General features: G+C 41.6%; 1 protein-coding gene across 4 annotated transcripts; it reads right to left on the reverse strand.

Moving 5' to 3' along the window:
- Positions 1 to 9213: 9213 nt before the first annotated feature.
- LOC114564851 (histone H3.v1-like) lies at positions 9214 to 19606 on the reverse strand. Of its 4 annotated transcripts, none has more exons than XM_028592463.1 (6): positions 19138 to 19606; positions 15896 to 16110; positions 14507 to 14716; positions 13247 to 13809; positions 12660 to 12751; positions 9214 to 11619 (listed from the first exon to the last, which is right to left on the reverse strand). In XM_028592463.1, the coding sequence occupies exons 1-6, from the start codon at positions 19540 to 19542 to the stop codon at positions 11527 to 11529; spliced, it is 1578 nt and encodes a 525-aa protein (XP_028448264.1). In that variant the 5' UTR covers positions 19543 to 19606; the 3' UTR covers positions 9214 to 11526. The 4 variants fall into 4 exon arrangements, with proteins under 4 accessions (XP_028448264.1, XP_028448267.1, XP_028448265.1 ...); XM_028592466.1 differs by having other exon boundaries at positions 11547 to 11619; positions 13243 to 13809; XM_028592464.1 differs by having other exon boundaries at positions 11549 to 11649.
- Positions 19607 to 19872: the final 266 nt, after the last annotated feature.

The raw sequence follows: 19872 nt of genomic DNA on the forward strand, positions 1-19872 counted from the left end.
CTTTGTATTCCTACTAAAAAATAAAACCGTGATAATACAAACGTAGTATAGTCACAGTACTGTGTCTCACAATGTATCAATAGAAGAAACAGCCTTACTTTACACAGTTTAAAGGTAGAATCATACTTTTCAAATTCCAAAACAGCAAAAACAAAACGAGACAGGTCCATCAGTCACGGGACAGAGTTAGCCCTCAGTGAATATTGAATCTTCTGTAGCTTCACTGAGCCTCTCTAGTGCTGCACGGCGCGTTAGTAGACTCCCCAGTGTTTTCCACAGATTAGAAAGCATTTTATGTGAGTAAAAAGTGACATTATTATACATTTATTTGATTCACAGCTGCTACATATAGTGTTTTGACCTTGACAACCCAACTGCATTTTACCGCAAACTTGGGACGAGTTAACCTTCTAAAGCAGGCGCAATCACTTGTTTGCTAAGAGTCAGGTCAGGACTCCAGCATTAACACACGGACATGGTAGGAGGAGTTGTGTGTGTGTGTGTGTGTGTGTGTGTGTGTGTGTGTGTGTGTGTGTGTGTGTGTGTGTGTGTGTGTGTGTGAACAACAAGATGGCGTCCTGCTAATAAGGACGTGAAAGAACGCTGTATATTTGACGTGGGCAATTCAGTGTGGCAAGATGCTTCCATTCATATGTTTGGTATTGAAGTTGGAATCAGTATCACTATGGTAACAACAGCCAGCACTACAGTGAATGTCAATAGAAAGAAATTATCCAACCACCTGCCCCATTATGCACTTCTCTGCTGTCTGAATGAATACCTATTCTCAATTAACGCATATTATACTTCTAATGAATAAATGCACGTATAGAGTGCACTATGAAAATGACTATAAACAGTATTGAGGAGCTTAAATATATTGTCATTGTGCGACATGATAATGAGATGATCAGTGTAAATGAATAGAGCAGATAGTGTGGCTCCCTCTGCTGGTGCTAACACCTAATAACTCACAGTTGACATACAATAGATTTCTTCTAATTTCTATGATGAGCTCAACAAAGTGCTTTTGCAATATTCTACAGTGATGTGTACTGTATTACAGTAGATTTCAGAGAGGTACCCAGAAAAATAGATAGATGTTAGCCCAAAATAATAAAATTGTCATTTAGCCACTATCCTCCTTATATGATGTTACCATGTCAATGCCGTACCCAGGATGTTCACCGTTAGAGCAGAGTGTTTGCTCCTTGGTTTTCCCAGCATTGATCTGGAGGGGGTCTTCCGGCACCAGTCCACAAAATCTTGGTTCAGTTCTCTGTACTCCCTGTCCGCCCCATCTGCGATGAGGCCAACAACTGCCGAGTCATCAGAGAACTTTTAGAGGTGGCAGTTTCCTGAGTAATAACTGAAGTCTGCAGTGTAGAGGGTGAACAGGAACGGGCCCAGGACTGTTCCCTGTGGGGCCTCCGTGCTGCATAAATTATTACTCAACACAATGTATACTTAAAACATTTGTACAAAAATGTTTCAGTGAAACAGGTGACAGATTACTTTAATCATCGTAGAAAGCATATACCTTAATTCCTCAAATAAAAACCGGGACCTTTATTTACCTGAACTGCAGAAGGTAACGGAATGTTGTTAGAGGCAGGCCTTTATTTCTAATTCCATCTGTTTGATAAGTATAATTGTTTTAAATAAACTATTTATAGTTGTCCTTCGGGTCACTGGGGGGGCGAAGCTCAACGCCAGGCCAATACAAAACGTCAAATAAACTGGACGGGTCCCGGTGACCCGAAGGACAACACGAGTTAAAAAAAAGCCATAGCGTTCCAACGGACAGAGATCATTCATTTTTTAAGAAACATTTGCACAGCCAGAAAGGCAACAAAGCAATTTGGGTCAGAATGAATCAAACACAAACATTTTGTCAGTTTGAACCCTGTAAATTTATTTATTAAAAATGTATTTCAAATACAGGTACTACAGTATTGCTGGTAGATTACAATAAGAGCATACAGCAGTTTAGTAAAACACATTGCTGTCTTGCAGCACACCAGTATCTGATTAACATTACAGACGGTAGCTATGTGTTTCTAGATCCAGGCTAACTTTTTTCCTCCCACCTCCAGCTAGCTAGATGTGCTCTGCTCTTCTTGGCTAATCTTGTCAGCTCATCCTTCTGTTTCTTCCAGTATCGGATTCTCCTGGGGTCAATGTTGAAATGTCTCGCAGCTTTTCCACCTGAGTTTTCCTCCGCATACTTTAAAACTCTTTGTTTAAATTTTAAATAAAATTTTCGTCTGGGTGCCATGTTCCTCAAGGTCGTTTTCAATAAGTTGTTGAAAGGTCCGTCACTAGAACTAAATGAGACCCGTGTTACATCCAATGTAGCTACTGCCATCTATTGGCACCTGTACGTTACTACAAACTACACTTTGCTGAGTAACCCATACAGCATTGACTAAAATACCGGTAGGACAATAATACTTATAATATTTAATACTTTCCATAATCCAGAAAAACAAAGTGTGGAAAAAAACATGAATATATTGTTGAATCTGTTCAATTAAATTGGTAGAAATGTACATTACGATAAACTTGAATTTTATTTGTACTTAATATTATATGAAAGGCATTTAGGAGATTATCCACACAAGTGTTTTGCCTTTATTTGTCCGTGTTGACCACGCCCCTGGCCACTATCAGAGGCCCGGCCTCTGAGGAATTACGGTAATCCGAGAACTTTTTTTCTTTTGTTTAGACTAATAGCTTTTTCCAGTAACTGCTGATGATGTCCCGCTTTTAAGATAACTTCAGTCTCGCTCCTTTATTCCTTCAACCAGCTTTTCCAAAAACCTGTTGATATCCAAGTCTTTGATAATGTTTAAAAGTAGTTGTGTTTCTCCTTCTTTTCCTTTGGACATGCAGCTCTACCGCAGCCCTCGGCTGGTTGGTTTGTGTCCAACAACCATAGCAACGCAAACTGGCCGTGAACTGTCACAAACTTCAGTACAACCCCTGATTGAGAGGCAGATTCTGAATGTGCTGTATACATGTCCAAAGAATGCTTCTAAAACCTAAATAATATTGGCCTATCCCACGTCTTAAAATTCGGATAAAAGGCCTTTTTCAGAATATTCAAACCGAATATGTTGTTTACATGTATCACGTTCTTTTGTCATATTCCGAATAATAGTGGAATATTGGTGTGGATGTTGAACTGTGTTTGTCTACAATTTATACAGCATGTGTAATGACGCTAATAAACCTTTACAGACAGTTCCTTCTGTGTACTATGTGTGTGTGTCTGTCTGTTCTCTGTGTGTGTGTGTGTGTGTATCAGGTACAGAGGAGGAGTGAAGAGGAGGCCTTGTGTCCTGACTGACCCTGGATCATCATGCTGCCTTCACATAGCTTCAGGTTTTGCCACGATTGCAACAAACCATACTCACAAATAAACAAACCATATTCTTCCATATTCCAATGATCTGGCTTTACCCACTGTCTCTGCCCAGCTGGACACACTTCCAAAGATGAACATGTTGCATCTTCCTCCACTTCTTTTTTTTTGGGCATTTCCAGCCTTTATTTTTGACAGGACAACTCAAGACATGAAAGGGGAGAGAGAGGGGGAATGACAGCAAAGGGCCGCAGGTCGGAGTCAAACCCGGACCTGCTGCGTCGAGGTGTAAACCTCTATATATGGGCGCCCGCTCTACCAACTGAGCTATCTGGACGCCCATCTTCCTCCAGTTCTAATGTTGCTGTTCTGTTCTGTGCAACCTCCATTGTACACTCTGTTCTGCTTATGTGACAGCTAATTAGGGCTGGGAATCACCAGAGGCCCAACCATACCATATTATCACCATCATGTCAAGATACGCTATTTAAACATATTGCCATATTCTGCAATATATTGCAATTTATTACCTTTTTCCCAACTTGAAATGAAGTCCCCAATCATCTGTTTTAGAGAAAGATACATTTCTCTATTGGACAAAACAACTCAACTGCACAATCCAGTGGACTGAAAAGGCAATTGATTTTATCATTCTTGCACCAAATTTCAATTCTCCTGGGCAATTTATATCAGGCATGAAAACGGGTCAGGGGTGAAAAAGGTGAGAAGGATATTACCCCTCTGGGTAATATCCTTCTCATTCCATATTTTAAAGTATTAATCTGATGCATCTTGAGATAATTTTTTTGCCAACCAACAGTGTAATATTTCAATATGCACTCATTAAAGTTAATTTGACTGGCAAAACAGTTCGTCCTTCTGACATTACACAATAATAAAAGTCATAATTTTTATCAATTAAAAAATTTTGGATACATTTTTAGTTCTTCCACCCATATGTTAAATTAAGAGTCAATGTGGATTTACATATTGCAATAATATCATAATCCTACAATGAATCATTGTGAAAACTAAACTTTACTACCTTGGCCAGGTCATCATCAAAAAAGCGAATTAGTACATTCATGATTTTGTCCATGTTGATATTAGCTGCTTTATTTACATTTATTAAAAACGTTGCATTGTTTATCTTTTCATATAGCTAGACGTCTAAACTCTGGGACAAGGCCGTTATGTTTAAATACCTGCCATGCTAATTCCGCTATGAACGTGCGCACACGTATTGTTTGTATCACGGTCGGTCAGTAAAGGAACAGTCGCAGTCTTAACGGTAGTGGTCGTTGCCGGTAACGTACTCGTATGACAGAGTGCACAGACCGAAGCTTTGTGACTAGCATCTAATGACTAGCAAGCACTTTCTTACCGCTGCTGCCGTCCAGTATCTTCCTTGAACATGTGCTGCAGAAGCAAGCACCTGCCTCCCTCAATTTCAGGCACCAAGTGCTAAACGGCTTCCCGTCACCACCTTTTCCTCTTGTCCTCCATTCATGCCCAGCGCCATTTATTTTAACTACTTTCTCAACTAAAGCTGCCTGTATCTACATGCTCCAAGTTTGATAAACTTTGCCTCCATTTTTTTAGCCGCGTTACCACGGAGATCACACCACACTCTCACATTTCGGCAAAGACCCGCCCTACTTTGCATCTGATTGGCTAGAACTCGTTTCATTGGTCTGTGGAAGTTCGATGATTGGTTAAATCCAGCGGATCAAAACAAATCCCATGTGGACTTTTTAATTTATTTATTTTTCTAAAATAGTCACATGCCAGAAAACTACACAATTCACATAGGTCACCTATTTTGGTTTCAAAACGGCGAATTTTGCCGAAAGGTGAGTGATTTTCATGTCTGTTATATGATGAAAGAAAGCTACTTGGCGTCTTTGTATTGATACAACATGGCCATGTAAAGTATGGCCATGCTATGCTGTATGGATCTACAGCTAAGTACTCTTTGACCTCTACCCCATTTAAACCTGATTACGCATCTGTGTGTTTACCTTTAAGACCTGATCACGCATCTGCGTGTGTTTACCTTTAAGACCTGGTCACGCATCTGCGTCATTTTGAGCGGTGTCGTCTTTTTCAAGGCACATGGCCAATTATATGTACTGAGATTGGCTGAAATATTCTTGAGGTGAGTGACAGAGATGCATAGGGATTTTGTTATGATTTCTTAGACGCTTTTATCCAAAGTTCGATCCAAATAATACAAGAAACAAAATTAACATAAATTAATATGTAATTGTTATGTAAAGAAGAAGTAACCCTCTGTTTTGTTTTGGTTTTTTTTCTATAACTTTGTATCAGTGATGTTCACTTGTCACTTTGGTACCTCAAAAGTATGAAATAATGAAATAAAAACGTATCTGTACTGATTTTGAAAATATTCTTGATATTTTTGTTGTTTATAGATTTTTTTTAAATGCATTTGAAGAATATGGCCAAGCAAGTCAGTCAAGTTGAAAGCCAAAGAAGTAAGCTCGCAAATTCTTTTTATTCCATGTTTTTATCTGCTATAGAGCCTGAGAAATTAAGATTTTAGTAGGCTTTGACAAATTTTGATAAATATTTCTGGAAACCCTTAGGTTTTGGGAGGGGGTTACAGAAAGGTACTTAGGCAAAAAAGGCCTTTTTTAGCAGGAGTTTTAGGCCTAAATGGGTTAAATGGAATGACGGAGTCTTCTGTATCACTGCTGGCTGCTGCAGGCTGTTTAAAAGTAAAGTTGTTTGTGACTCCCATCTTGGCAGTACACCTTCAAAAATAGTGATGTACTGTAGGGAAATTACATCTAGGACTGGCTACATGTGTTGTCAGAATGATCCATGTACACTGGTGGTGTGACATGTCCAACATAGGGTTTAAAGTGTCCCGAGAAGAAACTTTGACATGTTGTAATTTGGGAGTTTAGTTAAGATATATTTGGTTTAGTCAGGAGTCTCTTCTCTGCATGTAATATTTTATCATTAATATGTTATCACACACTGAACTCTGAGTCTAATGGCACCATCACTGACCAGGTAATCAGCTTCCCACTGCATGTTCCCCATGTGGTTTGGATGGATTTACTTATAGCACCATGTATTTGACTTTGTCATGGTGTACATTAGAGCTGTCAATCTTCCTCTATAATACCATTTGAATTTCATTTTTTTTTTGTATTCGAATATTTAAATGCTCAAATGCAGTTTTTAATATGTACTACACTACTCAGGCTTACGCATTGTTAATGCCACTATCAGCATGTGGTAGTTGTTACACGTTCTGTCCCCTAGAGGGACTTCTAACATTGAAGGGGACCTATGTCATGGCGCATTGCACGCAACTTTGTTAACATTCATTTGCCCACCACGAGCATGCAGCGACAAACACAAATCAACACATTTTATTATTATTATTTTATTTTTTCTTCTCTTATTTAACTTGTATACGTTGTATTACATATGTGACATATATGTAATTCCTATGTTCGTATCCAGAGGGTGGGTTGGGGTGATGGGAGGGAGAACAATGTGAAAAATGTTTGCTGGGTTCTGTGTAATTATTGTACACTGTATAACTTGATGTGATTAACAAACTGAAATTCAATAAACTCATTGGGAAAAAAAAAAAAAAAAAACAAATCAACAGAGAACTCTGTAATGAAACATTACCTAACAAGTGTAGTGAAGCTCTGTCATAAGGGCTAACGGTGCTCGGTTAGCACAATGACATCATGTTAGAAAGCACAGCCGAAACGATTTGTCATAAACTAGCTAAGTAACAAACGATGCATTGACAACTAAGCCAAACGGGGCTGTCACTACTACTTTAGTGATTTATAAGCAACCTGTTTCTTGCGGATTGTCACGTTACTGAGAATACAGCTGTTAGAAGGTAATATATGAAGTCGAAGCTAACTGTGACAGCTGTAGGGCAGCTAACATTACTATAACTTGCGACGCAGTTAGGAAACCAGTCTGAGCTAACTAATGTTAACATAAGCACTTTGGTTTGGTGGATGTCGATTTTGTAGTCATGTTAACCCTTGCGTGGTCCTTCGTGTCCTGGTGACCCGAAGGACCACACAAGGGTTAAAACTATTTCCCTGTCCTTCCGATTTCCAGCCGCAGCCCGTCACTCCCGCGTTATTATGGATCCCGCGTAACTTCAATGCAAGTCCCGCCCTACGAAGCAGCTTGATTGGTTGTGGTTAGGCATTGAATAAATCTATAAAAAAAAAAAAAAAAAAAATCAATAAAGACAGGGATTTTACTACCTGCTTGGATATCTCACATGTAAATTCAGAGTTGTATGGTGTAAGACGGGTCAGGTAAATCAATGGGACTTGTACAGCGCTGCCCAGACAAAGAGAGCATCTGAAATTTGACTGCTGAAGCCTCATTAACTTTAGCTAAACTCTGCCACAACGAGGACTACTTTGTTCCTCACCCCTTACAGTGTAAGCTTATTGCACTTCAATAATTTTTTTGCCAGAATGAAGAGGACAATAGCGACCAACAACTCTTTCAACAGCAATAACAAATGAAGGACTGCACTAAGATAAATTTGAAGAAATTGAAACCTAGTCTGGCAGAAAATATAGATCCAGCTACATCGTCAGGTTGCACAGTGACACACACAGCTCGAATGGAGTAAATCGTTACCAAGGTGGTTTGGTCCCTTGTAGTATTTGTCTACTGTAACACTTTAAAGCTTACAGCACATCCAAAATATAGTGATGCTAAATCTCCCATTTCTAAGGTGACGTGAAAGCGTCTTTATTGGACAGCAGACAGAAGTTGAGTTTATTGAGGAAAGCAGAGAGTGAGCCTGTTCTGGAGCTACAGAAGCCAAACTGATGTACAGTAAGGAGGATGGATTACTATAAAACACACATGCACACACAGAAGTCATCTCCTATAAAACATGTCAGACTTCCAATTCAATTCATTCTGACACAATATATTATAAACCTTTTACAAATAGAAGCTTTAAGGATTCATAAGCATTGCTCAAATTTATAAATATATGCAGCAAAAATACAGTACAAGAAATCTCTTTTTAGGACAGGACATAAAAATATGTAAAACTCTTTACTAGACTAGAATAGAATATGGGATTCTCAGTTATAGTAAGCTATTTTGCTGAAAGAGCAGAGCCACAGACACACAGAGTTTGGCCAGGTTGTAGCAATCGTATCTGGACTGTACTATATGCACCATGCTTACACTTCTAAATCTAAACCATTTAGCTGAAAATATGTGGTAATGACATTTCGTTTTAAAACTGAAGTGCAGAACATTTGTCTCCCCCCTCTGGCAGTGACAGTAATAACACAAACACCGTTGAAGTGCTTATAGTCTGGCTTAGTCTCCCTTTGCCAGACCTTCCTCCACAGCACTGCGGAGGAAGGTCTGGCTAGTCCACGTTTATCAGTGTTTTAAGCCCCCAACGTCTCCTTCCAGGCAGCTGCCTGGAAGGCACTAGGATTAGGCAATGGCTATGGTTATGGTTATGGTTAAGGTTAGGGTTTGGTGCCTTGAAGTCAACTGTTGCAGCGCTGCCTGGAAGGAGACGTTGGGGGCTTAAAACACCATCGAGCCAAGTCCACACAGCGTTTCGGGATGGGAGAAAAATATGCTCTGGTTTATTGGCTTTTTTTTAAACCAATCACAATCGTCTTGGCCGGCGCTAAGCTCTGGGAAAAGCTGCAGTGCCTTTGCAAAATAGCCTGGGGAAGGTACTTGTTTTGGTGGAACGTGTACGTTCAAAGGTTGATGAAGTCGTGCAACAGAAAACTCAGATTGGACAGATAGTCTAGCTGTCTGGATTTACCCTGCAGATGTCTAAGGAGCAGTTAACCATAGTCTTCATAAATCCACCAGAGTTAAAAATGCCAACACAAACAAAACGGAAGGAGCGGACATCGAGTGAAATCCGACAGCAACAGAGCAATCCCGGAAGTTGAACGTCGTGGATATAGACCAAGGCTGGCTTAACGTGTCACATCGTTCCTCCCCTCTCACTATCTCTGCTATCGAGGCTTTGCGCCGCCCAGGCTGGTTGTGATTGGTTTAAAGAAATACAACGCCAAAGTGTTTTCCTCAATTCCAGAATAAATAAGCGGTGTAGCCAAAGAAATAGTCAGCGCCGACACAGCACAATGTGAGGCTAACATGATTATGAAAAGCTGTGGGATTCCCCCCTCCTTCATTTCAAGCTATTGGGTAATACAGGTAAGTGAGATAATGTGTAACCAATCAGAGAGCCAGAATAACTGTCGGTGACCGGTGACAACTGCCCCCCTTCTATTTCCAACCAATCACATAATTTGTCCGGTCCGGGTGTTAGCTACCCTGGTCGTGTGCAATTCACATTGAAATCAACCCTTGTCCAACCTTGGTCCAAGCAACCTCTCGACCTGGGTCGTGAAGCCAAGTCAATCGATGACGGTTAACCCTTTTAAGCACACAGCCAACCCTAGTTCAATCCTGGTTGAGCCCTCGGTGTGAAAGGGGTATAAGTGAGGAAGCAAATTTATAGTGCGTTTCTTTGTACTCGGAACTCGCTTTCCTTGGTATTTTCCCAGTTCTGAGACCGGAAGTGACAAATGGAACGTCCGCCGATGTCAGTGCTCGTCAACTCGGTCAATTAGCTGAAATTAGCTAGGTTGATGTTGTCAACAACAATCCCTAGCTAACGTTACAAATCGAGCAGAAATGTGAGCAGGTTATTGAAACGGAAAGCTCCGATTAAAAACGTTTAAATGTCTTTTAGTTCACAGCACTTTGTGTACTGCCCATGTAACGACGTTGTTGTGGAGTTAACTACTCGTTCCAAGTACATTGATCCAGTGCGGGGATATCTCCACAGACAGCGGACACCACAACGTGATACTGAGACGTGCAGAGAGCTTTCCCTGGCGGGGAGGCTTAATCAGCGTCGTGTCAACTTGTTTAGCAATGGCTTGAATTCAACATTCATTTATAAAATGTCCACACTTCAAAGGTGTTCAGACTGAATGGGAATATTCCCCTACATACATACATATTTTTGATGCAAAGTCAGAACCTGCATTCACCTTTCTTCAGAAGCCAATGGGCAAACAGAGCTTCACCAAACTAATGTACCATTAGGCAACTAGCTGATAAAGGTTTCACTGTTTTAGCAGTTTTATTCAGGTTCAACTTGTACCGTCGTGGTTTGGTGTAGAACATCAACAGCTTTCATCAAAAATGTCCATGCCCTGGTGCGTACGCCATACATTCCATGCTAATAAAATGGTAAATAAAACTAGCATGACTTGCAATTTTGAGACTACAATATCCTCAAAAAGGTTTTTCATGACCCCACAAAACTGTCGCCTGTTCTGGATTTATCTGGGTCACAACCAATCTCTTCCAAAGAAAAGGCAAACCATCTGGTCTGTGCGACTGTGACCCAAATGGTATTCAGTTAGCAGCTAGCACTGTTTAGCCAACATGGCTGACATTGAAACCTGGAACATCCAAACTCTTTTGATCAATGGCTCATTAAAACGTTTCACTGAGGCAGTGATTTTCAAAGTCTGGGTTGGCACCTTTAAAAAATAAAATACAAATTGGAAAGAACACAACATGCTGAACCATTTTTGCATGTACCTTCTCGAATCTCTGCATAGCTAGAACATTTCTGAATAAACGCTGTACGCTATTAATCTACTTTAAAATACAGACTAAATTAATATTTGAAATAAAAATGACTGCCCAGAAAAAAAGTTTGAAAGTCACTGCATCATATTCAGTCAGTCATAAAAATCCACAAACAACAGTTGAACTAGTCCCATAATTCATAAACACCCACAGATCAAAGTGCTGAATAATAATACTGCTAAGTTTACATAAAATCTGGGTCACACGTCAAAAAGAGTAGTAATATTATGATTGCAATTTTATACTCAGTTATTATTGGGACAGGCATCCTGGGAATACAGAGGTATCATATATAAGAAACTGTGACATACTGTTTCCGACATCATGCAACGGACTTTTCCAGACATTAAAGAATAATGGAAACCCAAACTAGATAAATGAAGAAATAGTCCTCTTCTCATGAGGCATTCTATAGACACTGCAGTGCGTCTTTGAAATGGCTGTCAGTTGAGCGTGGTCGTTGCTTACTCCTTCTTCTGATTGGCTAAGAGGGAGGCCTCCCATCGCTGCGCCATGGCGTTCTGTCGTCTTGGCACAGAAGAGAGGGAAGAGGGGAACTGGAGGGAGGGGGAGATTTAGCTAAACCACTGGAGCCAAGATGGGTGGATAGGTGGATATGGTCAGATGGATTATAGGATGGAGGGGTGATAGTCAAGGCAAAAGAGAAATAAACAGAGGATGGGACATTTGCAGGAATTATTAGACTGATGACTGCAAGAGTGATGGGCTGATGAGTCGAAAAATGAATACATTTGCTAAATTGTGAATTTATGGATTAAATAGTTAATCAGTCAACTGATTAACAAATCAGAAAGTTCACAATTAATAAATGTAACAAATGAATGAGTAAAGGAAGAAATCATCACCCAACATGGAAATTGCAAAAGAACAAATTTGAAAATGTTAATATGATTTTCATGCCATATTAACATGAAATAATCCAACACAGTGAAATATTACCAGCTACTGTGTAACACTATACATTCCAGAAGTCATTATATTGCATCTTTGTATCAAAATGTTGGTGTACTGTGTATGCCATTAAAGCTGCACCCATTAATATTTCTGTATAATTCATGGATCAGTGCAGAGCATTTTAGTGTTGAACATCATGGATAATTTAACAGCTAAAAAGCCAAAAATTGTTGTGAGGAGTTGGATGGGGATCATTAAAAGTATGTATTTTCCTTCTTCAAAGTGGCTTTCTTACAAATGTGCATATATGCATGACAAAATACAGACTCTAATGCCTGCAACAAAGTCAAGTCAAGTCTGTTAATGGTTTGAAATCTTGTCCATTAAATCTTGATCGATTAACAGATTGAGTACTCTTTGTCCCGTCTCTTAAGTGGATATACATACAGATTTTCAGACTTCCTATTCAGCTCCAAACACAGGCTGCAGCACGCAACTTTGTCTCCAGATAGACAAATACTGTAGAGTTTGTGTGCGTGTGTGTGTGTGTGTGTGTGTGTGTGTGTGTGTGTGTGTGTATGTGTGTGTGTGCATGTGTGTGTGTGTGTGTGTGTGTGTGTGTGTGTGTGTGTGTGTGTGTGTGTGTGTGTGTGTGTGTGTGTGTGTGTGTGTGTCAGCCAACCTTGTGGTCACAAGACATACTGGATCGTTCCATTTTGCGGGTCCTGGAGGGGGACGAAGGGGAGGAGACACATCTGTCTGAAACCTCTGGCACTGGAATAAAAACAAAGGGGAACAAAAAGACCATTAAATCACACTGGGAAAAGCAATTATATCATTAAATGATCATTTAATAAGATTATCATCCAGATTAAAAACCAGATTTGCTATGGTATAGCAACTTCGGTGCAAACTAGCAAACACAAGCTCTCCAAGATGTTACAATTGCAGGGAAGGTGATTGGCAACGCACTCAAACTACTTTGCAGTATATTTCAAAGTGCTGTACACAGGAAGGCTAACAGAACTGCAGATACCTCACATGTTTAACATTTCGAAATGTGGATTAAGAAGGGTAAAAACACACCATCATCTGCAAACCTTTGGATTCCCCAACTATAAATTAATGGAGTTAAGGCAAGGGACACAAAATGGCTATCACTAATGGTGTGGAGGGGAGGAGTTATACATTGTTGGTTCGGGTGAAATCTATGAGCTCTCATTTGAGCGGAACTACTACACAACAGAACTGTTTCTGATACTTACGTACCGTTGTAAGTGATGTTATCGCTGAGGCCTGGAGACACCAGCACAGTATCGTACCTCTCTCTCCCTCTCCTCCACATCTCCTCCCTCTGCCTCCTCCACTCCTCCTCCCTCTGCCTCCTCCACTCCTCCTCCCTCTGCCTCACCATACGGATCTCCTGCTCCACCAGCGACTGGCTGCTGAGGGAGCGCAGCTTGAAGAATGGATTGGACGAGAAAGTGCTTTCCTGCGTTTCCATGGACACGGGGGCGGAGCTTAGGCAGAATTCAGAAGCGCTGCGAATGATGAGATTGGAGGTTTCCACGACGATGACATTGGCGGAAGACACCGCATCCTTGATTGTGGACCAATCGGGGAGGCCCCCGATAGCAGAGGAGACTAGGCGGTTCCTGGAGGCGGAGATGGAGCAGTCGGGCTCCAAGATGATGACATTATTGGCTGTCATTTCATGGTAGACAGATCGGGGAAGGGAAGAGGAGCAGGAAGGGGATGGGGAGATGGACAAGGTAGGAGTGCGGCAGGCTGGAGGTCTAGGTGGAGATCGTCCTGTCTGCGGGGTCAAGCCTCTGAACACAGAACAATATGACAGGTTTCAGTTTAAAGGCACACTTTATCTGTTTCCCACTAGAAGGAGACCAGCTTTTGAATTCTGCTACTGTACAATCCTTTTGTTGGATATCTGATGCAATATTCAATATCCATGTTTGTAAATCTTTTTACATTATATAAACAGTGGATCTAATGTGTAATGTGAAAGGTTTTACTCAAAGTGACAAAGCAACAGAGAATTATCATGAATGACAGGTTAAAGAATACCATTTACAAACAATGCAGTATTTATCAAACCTTTATAATAAACATCTCATCACACATTCAATTAGCTGTGGACCACACTGTTTTTTATTATAGACCTGATGAAAACTAGGGCTCTTGGAATTGTCTTTCACTCACGAACTAATGTCAAACTGGTTTCATTTCAGAGCCTGTGTAGTAATTTTAAAAAGTATCCCTACCTATACACCTGTACAGGTACAGTAAAAACAGTAATGTTAGTCATCCTGTAAACATTTCACTGCAAATATCCCTTTACCAATTCATGTCACAAAACCTTCTGTTTCCCAATGGTACAAATGGCTTAGATGATCTTGGTCCAATTTAAAATCTGTGAGCCAAGATCATACTCTTAAAATGCTTTAGGTAAACACCACCAAGACTGCATTCTGCTGCTTTGTAGGCTTCTGCAACTTGTTGATATTTTGTTACCTGGGTGTAGTTAGACCATGTGTAATCATCCCCCTCTCCCTGCGGTGGTGTTCCTCTCTCTCCAGAGTCAGTCGGATCTCTCTCTCCACCGCACTCTCTGGCTCGTCCAGCGGGCTGCGGTAGGACAAATCATCCAGGCCCGAGTCCTCTGAACTGGGGGACATGGTGGAGGACAGGGGCGGCTCCCTGGGCACTGGTGGATGGATCTCCCTTTAATACGACAGGAGGAAACCAAGCTTAAGTTAACAACAACTTAAAGCCAACAGGACTTAAAAGTCTGTTTCCATTGAAGATTAAATGGATGATTTTTCTCTTCTGATCCACATGTACAGTAGTAGCCATGTAAAATGTTTGCTCCCAGCGATTATCCAAAGGGAGTGTCCCCGCTCATCCTGTCCTGACAAGGCGTGTCAAGGTTCCACAGTTAACACGGCCATCCAAGCGCCATTCATTCAGTTGCACCGTGTCACCATGAGAAGGTGCCTCCTTGGCCTGTTTTGGCCATGTTATTAACGGGATGTTTCCCAGACTTTCTGTAGCTGCTGAAACTTCAACAATGTTTCCCTCAGTTGTCCCTCAGTTGACCTTCACTGTCACCCATGTGGCAGCGCACACAACCCCAGCGGTTCCTCCCACAGGTGGATGGGATGGAGAGGCGGGTGCCACATAGCTTCTTCGGGCTGCGCCCAGCCGGCCTCCGTAGCAAACCCAGCCAGCAGGCACTCACTGACAAGCCCTCCATCTGGTCCTGCCTCCAGATGGGGGCCCCAGGCTTCCTGCGGGCATGGTGTGACCCTCCTCCCAACCAGGGTCAACGCCTATAGTAGCTCAGTACACCCATGTAAATACTCGCTACTTCCTGTCTGTCTCTCTCCTATCTTTACCTTTACTCCCCATGCACTACTTTCTATTTGAGGTGTTTAAACATTTATTCTCATGATATATTTTACAAAGTTGGAATAAAAAACTGTGACTATACAAAAATCCAAATTCTTCCCTTTTGACATAACCTTTTGGCAAAAACTGTTTCCCTATTCCTGCTTTAAACAAAACCCAAATGTTTTAGTGTTAAAGACAAATAATCTAATGTTTAGAACAGGGGTCTTCAACATTCTTTAGGCCGAGGACCTTCTTTAGGGGACCACTAAGGTCTATATAAAATAGACTTCAGATACAGTATTAGGGGACCACTAAGGTCTATATAAAAGCATCCAAAGAGCACCATGTCATGGGACCTTTAATGCCAACAGCCAAAGAGATGCATACCGCGGACCCCAAACCTCGTTTCAGTGAGATTGACTGGAGGGTGTGTGAATATGTGGCTGAAAAACTCAAATCAAAAAGAGAAAAAATAACAATAAACTGTTACTGGCAACCAGTATGTCCTACCTGTGTTTGAGTCGGGGGCTGCGAGTGGGGGGGTACAGAGAAGTGTGGGTGCCCTGGAAGCTCCCCTGAGCTCTGAGCCCTGGTTTGGGGGTTGGTTGACCTTTGACCTCCTCCTCCATCTTCCGCCACTGCTGGCGGGCCAACAGAAAGTCCACATGCTCAGTGGAGACATTTTCACTGTAGCTCTCTTGTGGGACACAGAAATCTACAGGAAGCTGTCAGGAAAGATGAGGTTCAGCATCAGATAACTATAGATGTTTTCAAGACAGTTGAAGGAACCCATTTTAATATACATACGTTATTACTATTAAACAGAGGTGTGTTACATGATGTAGTCTATGGAGGACCTCCAGGGACATGGAAATAGAGAATTTCTTAATTATTTTTCTTTAATATTAAATTGTACAAGCCTAGAAATCTAGTCGCACCCTAGCGGCAGCAAATTTATTTTGCAGCCAGGGGGGTCTAGGCACTCTCTGTTGACTTGCGAGCTAGAAAAACCAAACTCTGGTCAGGCCAATCACATCGTGTATAGAGTCGGTGGGCGGGCTTATGGCTGCTGCTGCTGGGAACAGTGGCCTTCTGGAAGACTTGGAGTTAAGCTTTTCTTTGAAAAAAGAACAAAGAACGGCAAAAGAAATCATTCTTAAAAAAGGCAGATGTTTTCGGAGTTTTGCTGACAGGATACAGCAAAAGTTTAATCTATCAGCTAGCTTCACTAGCTTCTTCGTTGCTCTGGTTGGTTGTAGCCTTATCCTATTGCGTGCAGATGGAATTTGAAAGACAACCGTTTATCCCGCCCCTCGGATTGAGCCCTGCCAATGGTGAGTTCCCAGACCCAACATATTGATGAGGGTCTGGCTTGTCAGGCTAAAATTGTACATTAAAACAGGAATTTATGAATTTATGAAAATTCATTAATCAATCCATTATTAAATAGAGGAACAAGTTAAACTTTAAAACAGTAAATAAATATATCATTTAAAAATAACTAAATGAATTACTAAATAAAAAGAACATTTAAAAATCAATTTGAAATGCAATTTTCAAAACAGGAATCAATAATTGAATTCAAAAACCGAATTAAGAGTACAGCTTTTAATAAGGCATCGAGTCCATTTCCTTGCTGCTTTTCCTTATCCAATTCGAGATTCAATTTGCAAAGTCATTTCGCCTCTCCATTTAGCCTTTCCATGACACTTGGTGGCCGGTTCACACTAGGTGTTTCTCAATCTCAAAAAGAAGACCTCATGACGTTACAAATATAGCAACAATACTGAAAAATAAAACTTATTGAGCGATCACCCCTTACTTATTCAAAAGAGTGGAACGCGATCCCTATTATCATTATTGTATTAGTTTTAGTCAGTTTAATTAAAAAAAGAAGCATGCCTCTCTGAATAGGTAGGCCTATGCACTGGTTGTCCTAGGTGTCCCTATTAGTGTTATGTGGAATTATCATTTCTATATTATTGTAGTGTACCGTATATGCCCAGGGACAACAGATGGAAATTAACAATTAAAAATTAGAAACGTTGATGTCTCCCCTTTAGTCTACATAAAGCCATAGCATGTTACCACTGTTTATTTATCATACAGACTGAAACTCAACTTCTAATAACAAAAAGGTTAGATTGTAAAGCCCGCAGGCGCTTGTGGAGTTTAACTCCGAAAAAGGCAGTTAAACCACAGGTTTCCATTAATCTTATGATGTACTTGTGTTGTGATATTTAAACAAACAAACAAACCGTCAACGGCGAAATAAAAGCCTCTTATTTACGAGACCTGTCTGAGAGACCTCCAGCTTACAGCGGGGTCTCCGAGAGTGACTGTCCGAGTGACGAGCTAGCAACCCCGGCAGGTGCCTGCTGGCTGTCGCGTCACTTTATGGAGCTTCTCAACTCTGAAATCTTTGGAGCAAATTGTCAATTGGGAATCAATTTTTGTAAGACTGCCTATAGGAAAAAGATGGTGGTTTCGATTGAAACACTCGTGGGGAACGAACACAAAAGTCTTTTGTTTTCCCCAGGAATGAAATTCGGCTCCCCGGCTTGAAAATGCTGTTTTATGACCCACTCATCCCCCCCCCAACCTCCTCCCTACTAGGATCTTCACGCTCTTATACAACAGCAATCAATGTGCTGCCGACAGTAATAAATACATGGAATACATACCAGTTACAGAGCTTTAATTTTCACAGCCATATGTATCAGTGCTTTATGAGAACAGGCTCTGTGTCTGACCAAATCTCTCCCCTTCTGTTCCTGAGTTATGGCGTTGACCAGAAAAGTGGTTTTAAAAAAACATTGTAATGTCACAGTCAAATTGACCTTCAATCATCACTTCATCATTTTAGCGTAAAAAATAATTTCAAAATTTTCATCTCGCTTTTTCTCACAGCGCACTCATACGCTAATCAGTGCGCGCTCTCCTTGCCCGACCACACAGGCACTGACGTCACTCACATTCTCGCTCTAATTTACGCTACTCTTGTAATAGGGGGGTGCGGTTACCGCCATACGTTGCTTCTTCACCACGGTGACAGAAACTCCATACCGTCACCGATATGTGTGTGCACTCCCAGCTAGGGCTGGGTACCGGCTTCAACACTTTTTAGGCACCGAACAAATTGCCTCTGAAGTATTGAGTATCAAAAAATGCCTCGTCATTCAACACCCAATTTCAATCCCTACGGAGTAAATCTCATCAGCGTCAGTGAGCCAATAAGCATGCAGCATGCTTCTACCAAGATCTAATAATGTCTGTGATTGGCTGTCTAACGTTATAAATTGTAGAGGCATGTAGGAAAAAGTCTACGTTACACAGAGACGGGGCTCACGTAGTAGGAGCTGAAAAATAAATACAAAGATTTGTGTAGTAATGTGTAATGTTGTCAGTTCGTTTTGTTAAAATGGATTTTATGGAAAAATTATCGTTTAGGAACCGGTATCAAAGTCACGGTATCGGTATAGAAATGTTTTGAACGATACCCAGCCCTAACCCCAGCACTACATGGACATTCATCGCCCAACCCTCGACCCTGACTTTCCACCTTACTACATAATGGTCACACTACTTCCTGGACTGGGACGGAACATAATTGTGCGCTGCAGCATCATTCAATAAAAGATAAGTGGTATAAAGTTGACCTTTAACCCCTTCACTACCCATCCAATCTTCTGTGGGGGAGATGGTTTAGAAATTTACTTGTTGAAGTTCAAGTTTGGGCTTGATGTTCTTACCTTCCTGTCAGGGTCTGTGGAGCTGGCTGTGGAGCTCTGCTCTTCATCCTCATCATCCCTGCCTCCCCACTTCTCCTCCTCCTCCTCTACTTCCTCCTCTTTCCGCTCCTCTCTTCCAGTCTCTACTTCTGCCTTCTCCTCTTCTTCCCCTCTCTCCTCTTCCTCTCTCTCACCATCACAGATGCTATCATGTATCCCTCTGCCTGCTTCTTCCTGGTTGGTGACATCACAGGGCGGAGAGCCGGCCCACTGGTCCTCGCCTGCATCACTGTCCGAGTACACAACAGCCAGCTCGGCTTGGAGGCAGTCGCTGAGGTCATCGGTGTCGCCGAGGTGCTGAGCCCAGGCCTGCTCTGAGAGATCTGATTGGACGACCAGGAGCGCTGACACAGCATTGTCTTCCATCTCTCCCACTGTCTCTTCTATCCATTCTTCCTCTTCTTTTGTATCTGCTCTTCTTCCATCTTCCCTCTCTGTTTCTCTACTCCCTTCTTCCTTACCTTCTATTTCTGTTCTTCCTCCGTCTTCTCCCTGCTCCTCTCCTCTCTCTGTGTCTCCTCTTCCTCCATCTTCTCCCTGCTCCTCTCCGCTCTCTGCGTCTCCTCTTCCTCCATCTTCTCCCTCCTTCTCTTTTCTCTCTGTGTCTCCTCTTCCTCCATCTTCTCCCTCCTGCTCTCCTCTCTCTGTGTCTCCTCTTCCCCCATCTTCTCCCTGCTCCTCTCCTCTCTCTGTTTC

The sequence above is a fragment of the Perca flavescens genome, chromosome 12, assembly GCF_004354835.1.
Source record: "Perca flavescens isolate YP-PL-M2 chromosome 12, PFLA_1.0, whole genome shotgun sequence".
Lineage (NCBI taxonomy): Eukaryota > Metazoa > Chordata > Actinopteri > Perciformes > Percidae > Perca > Perca flavescens.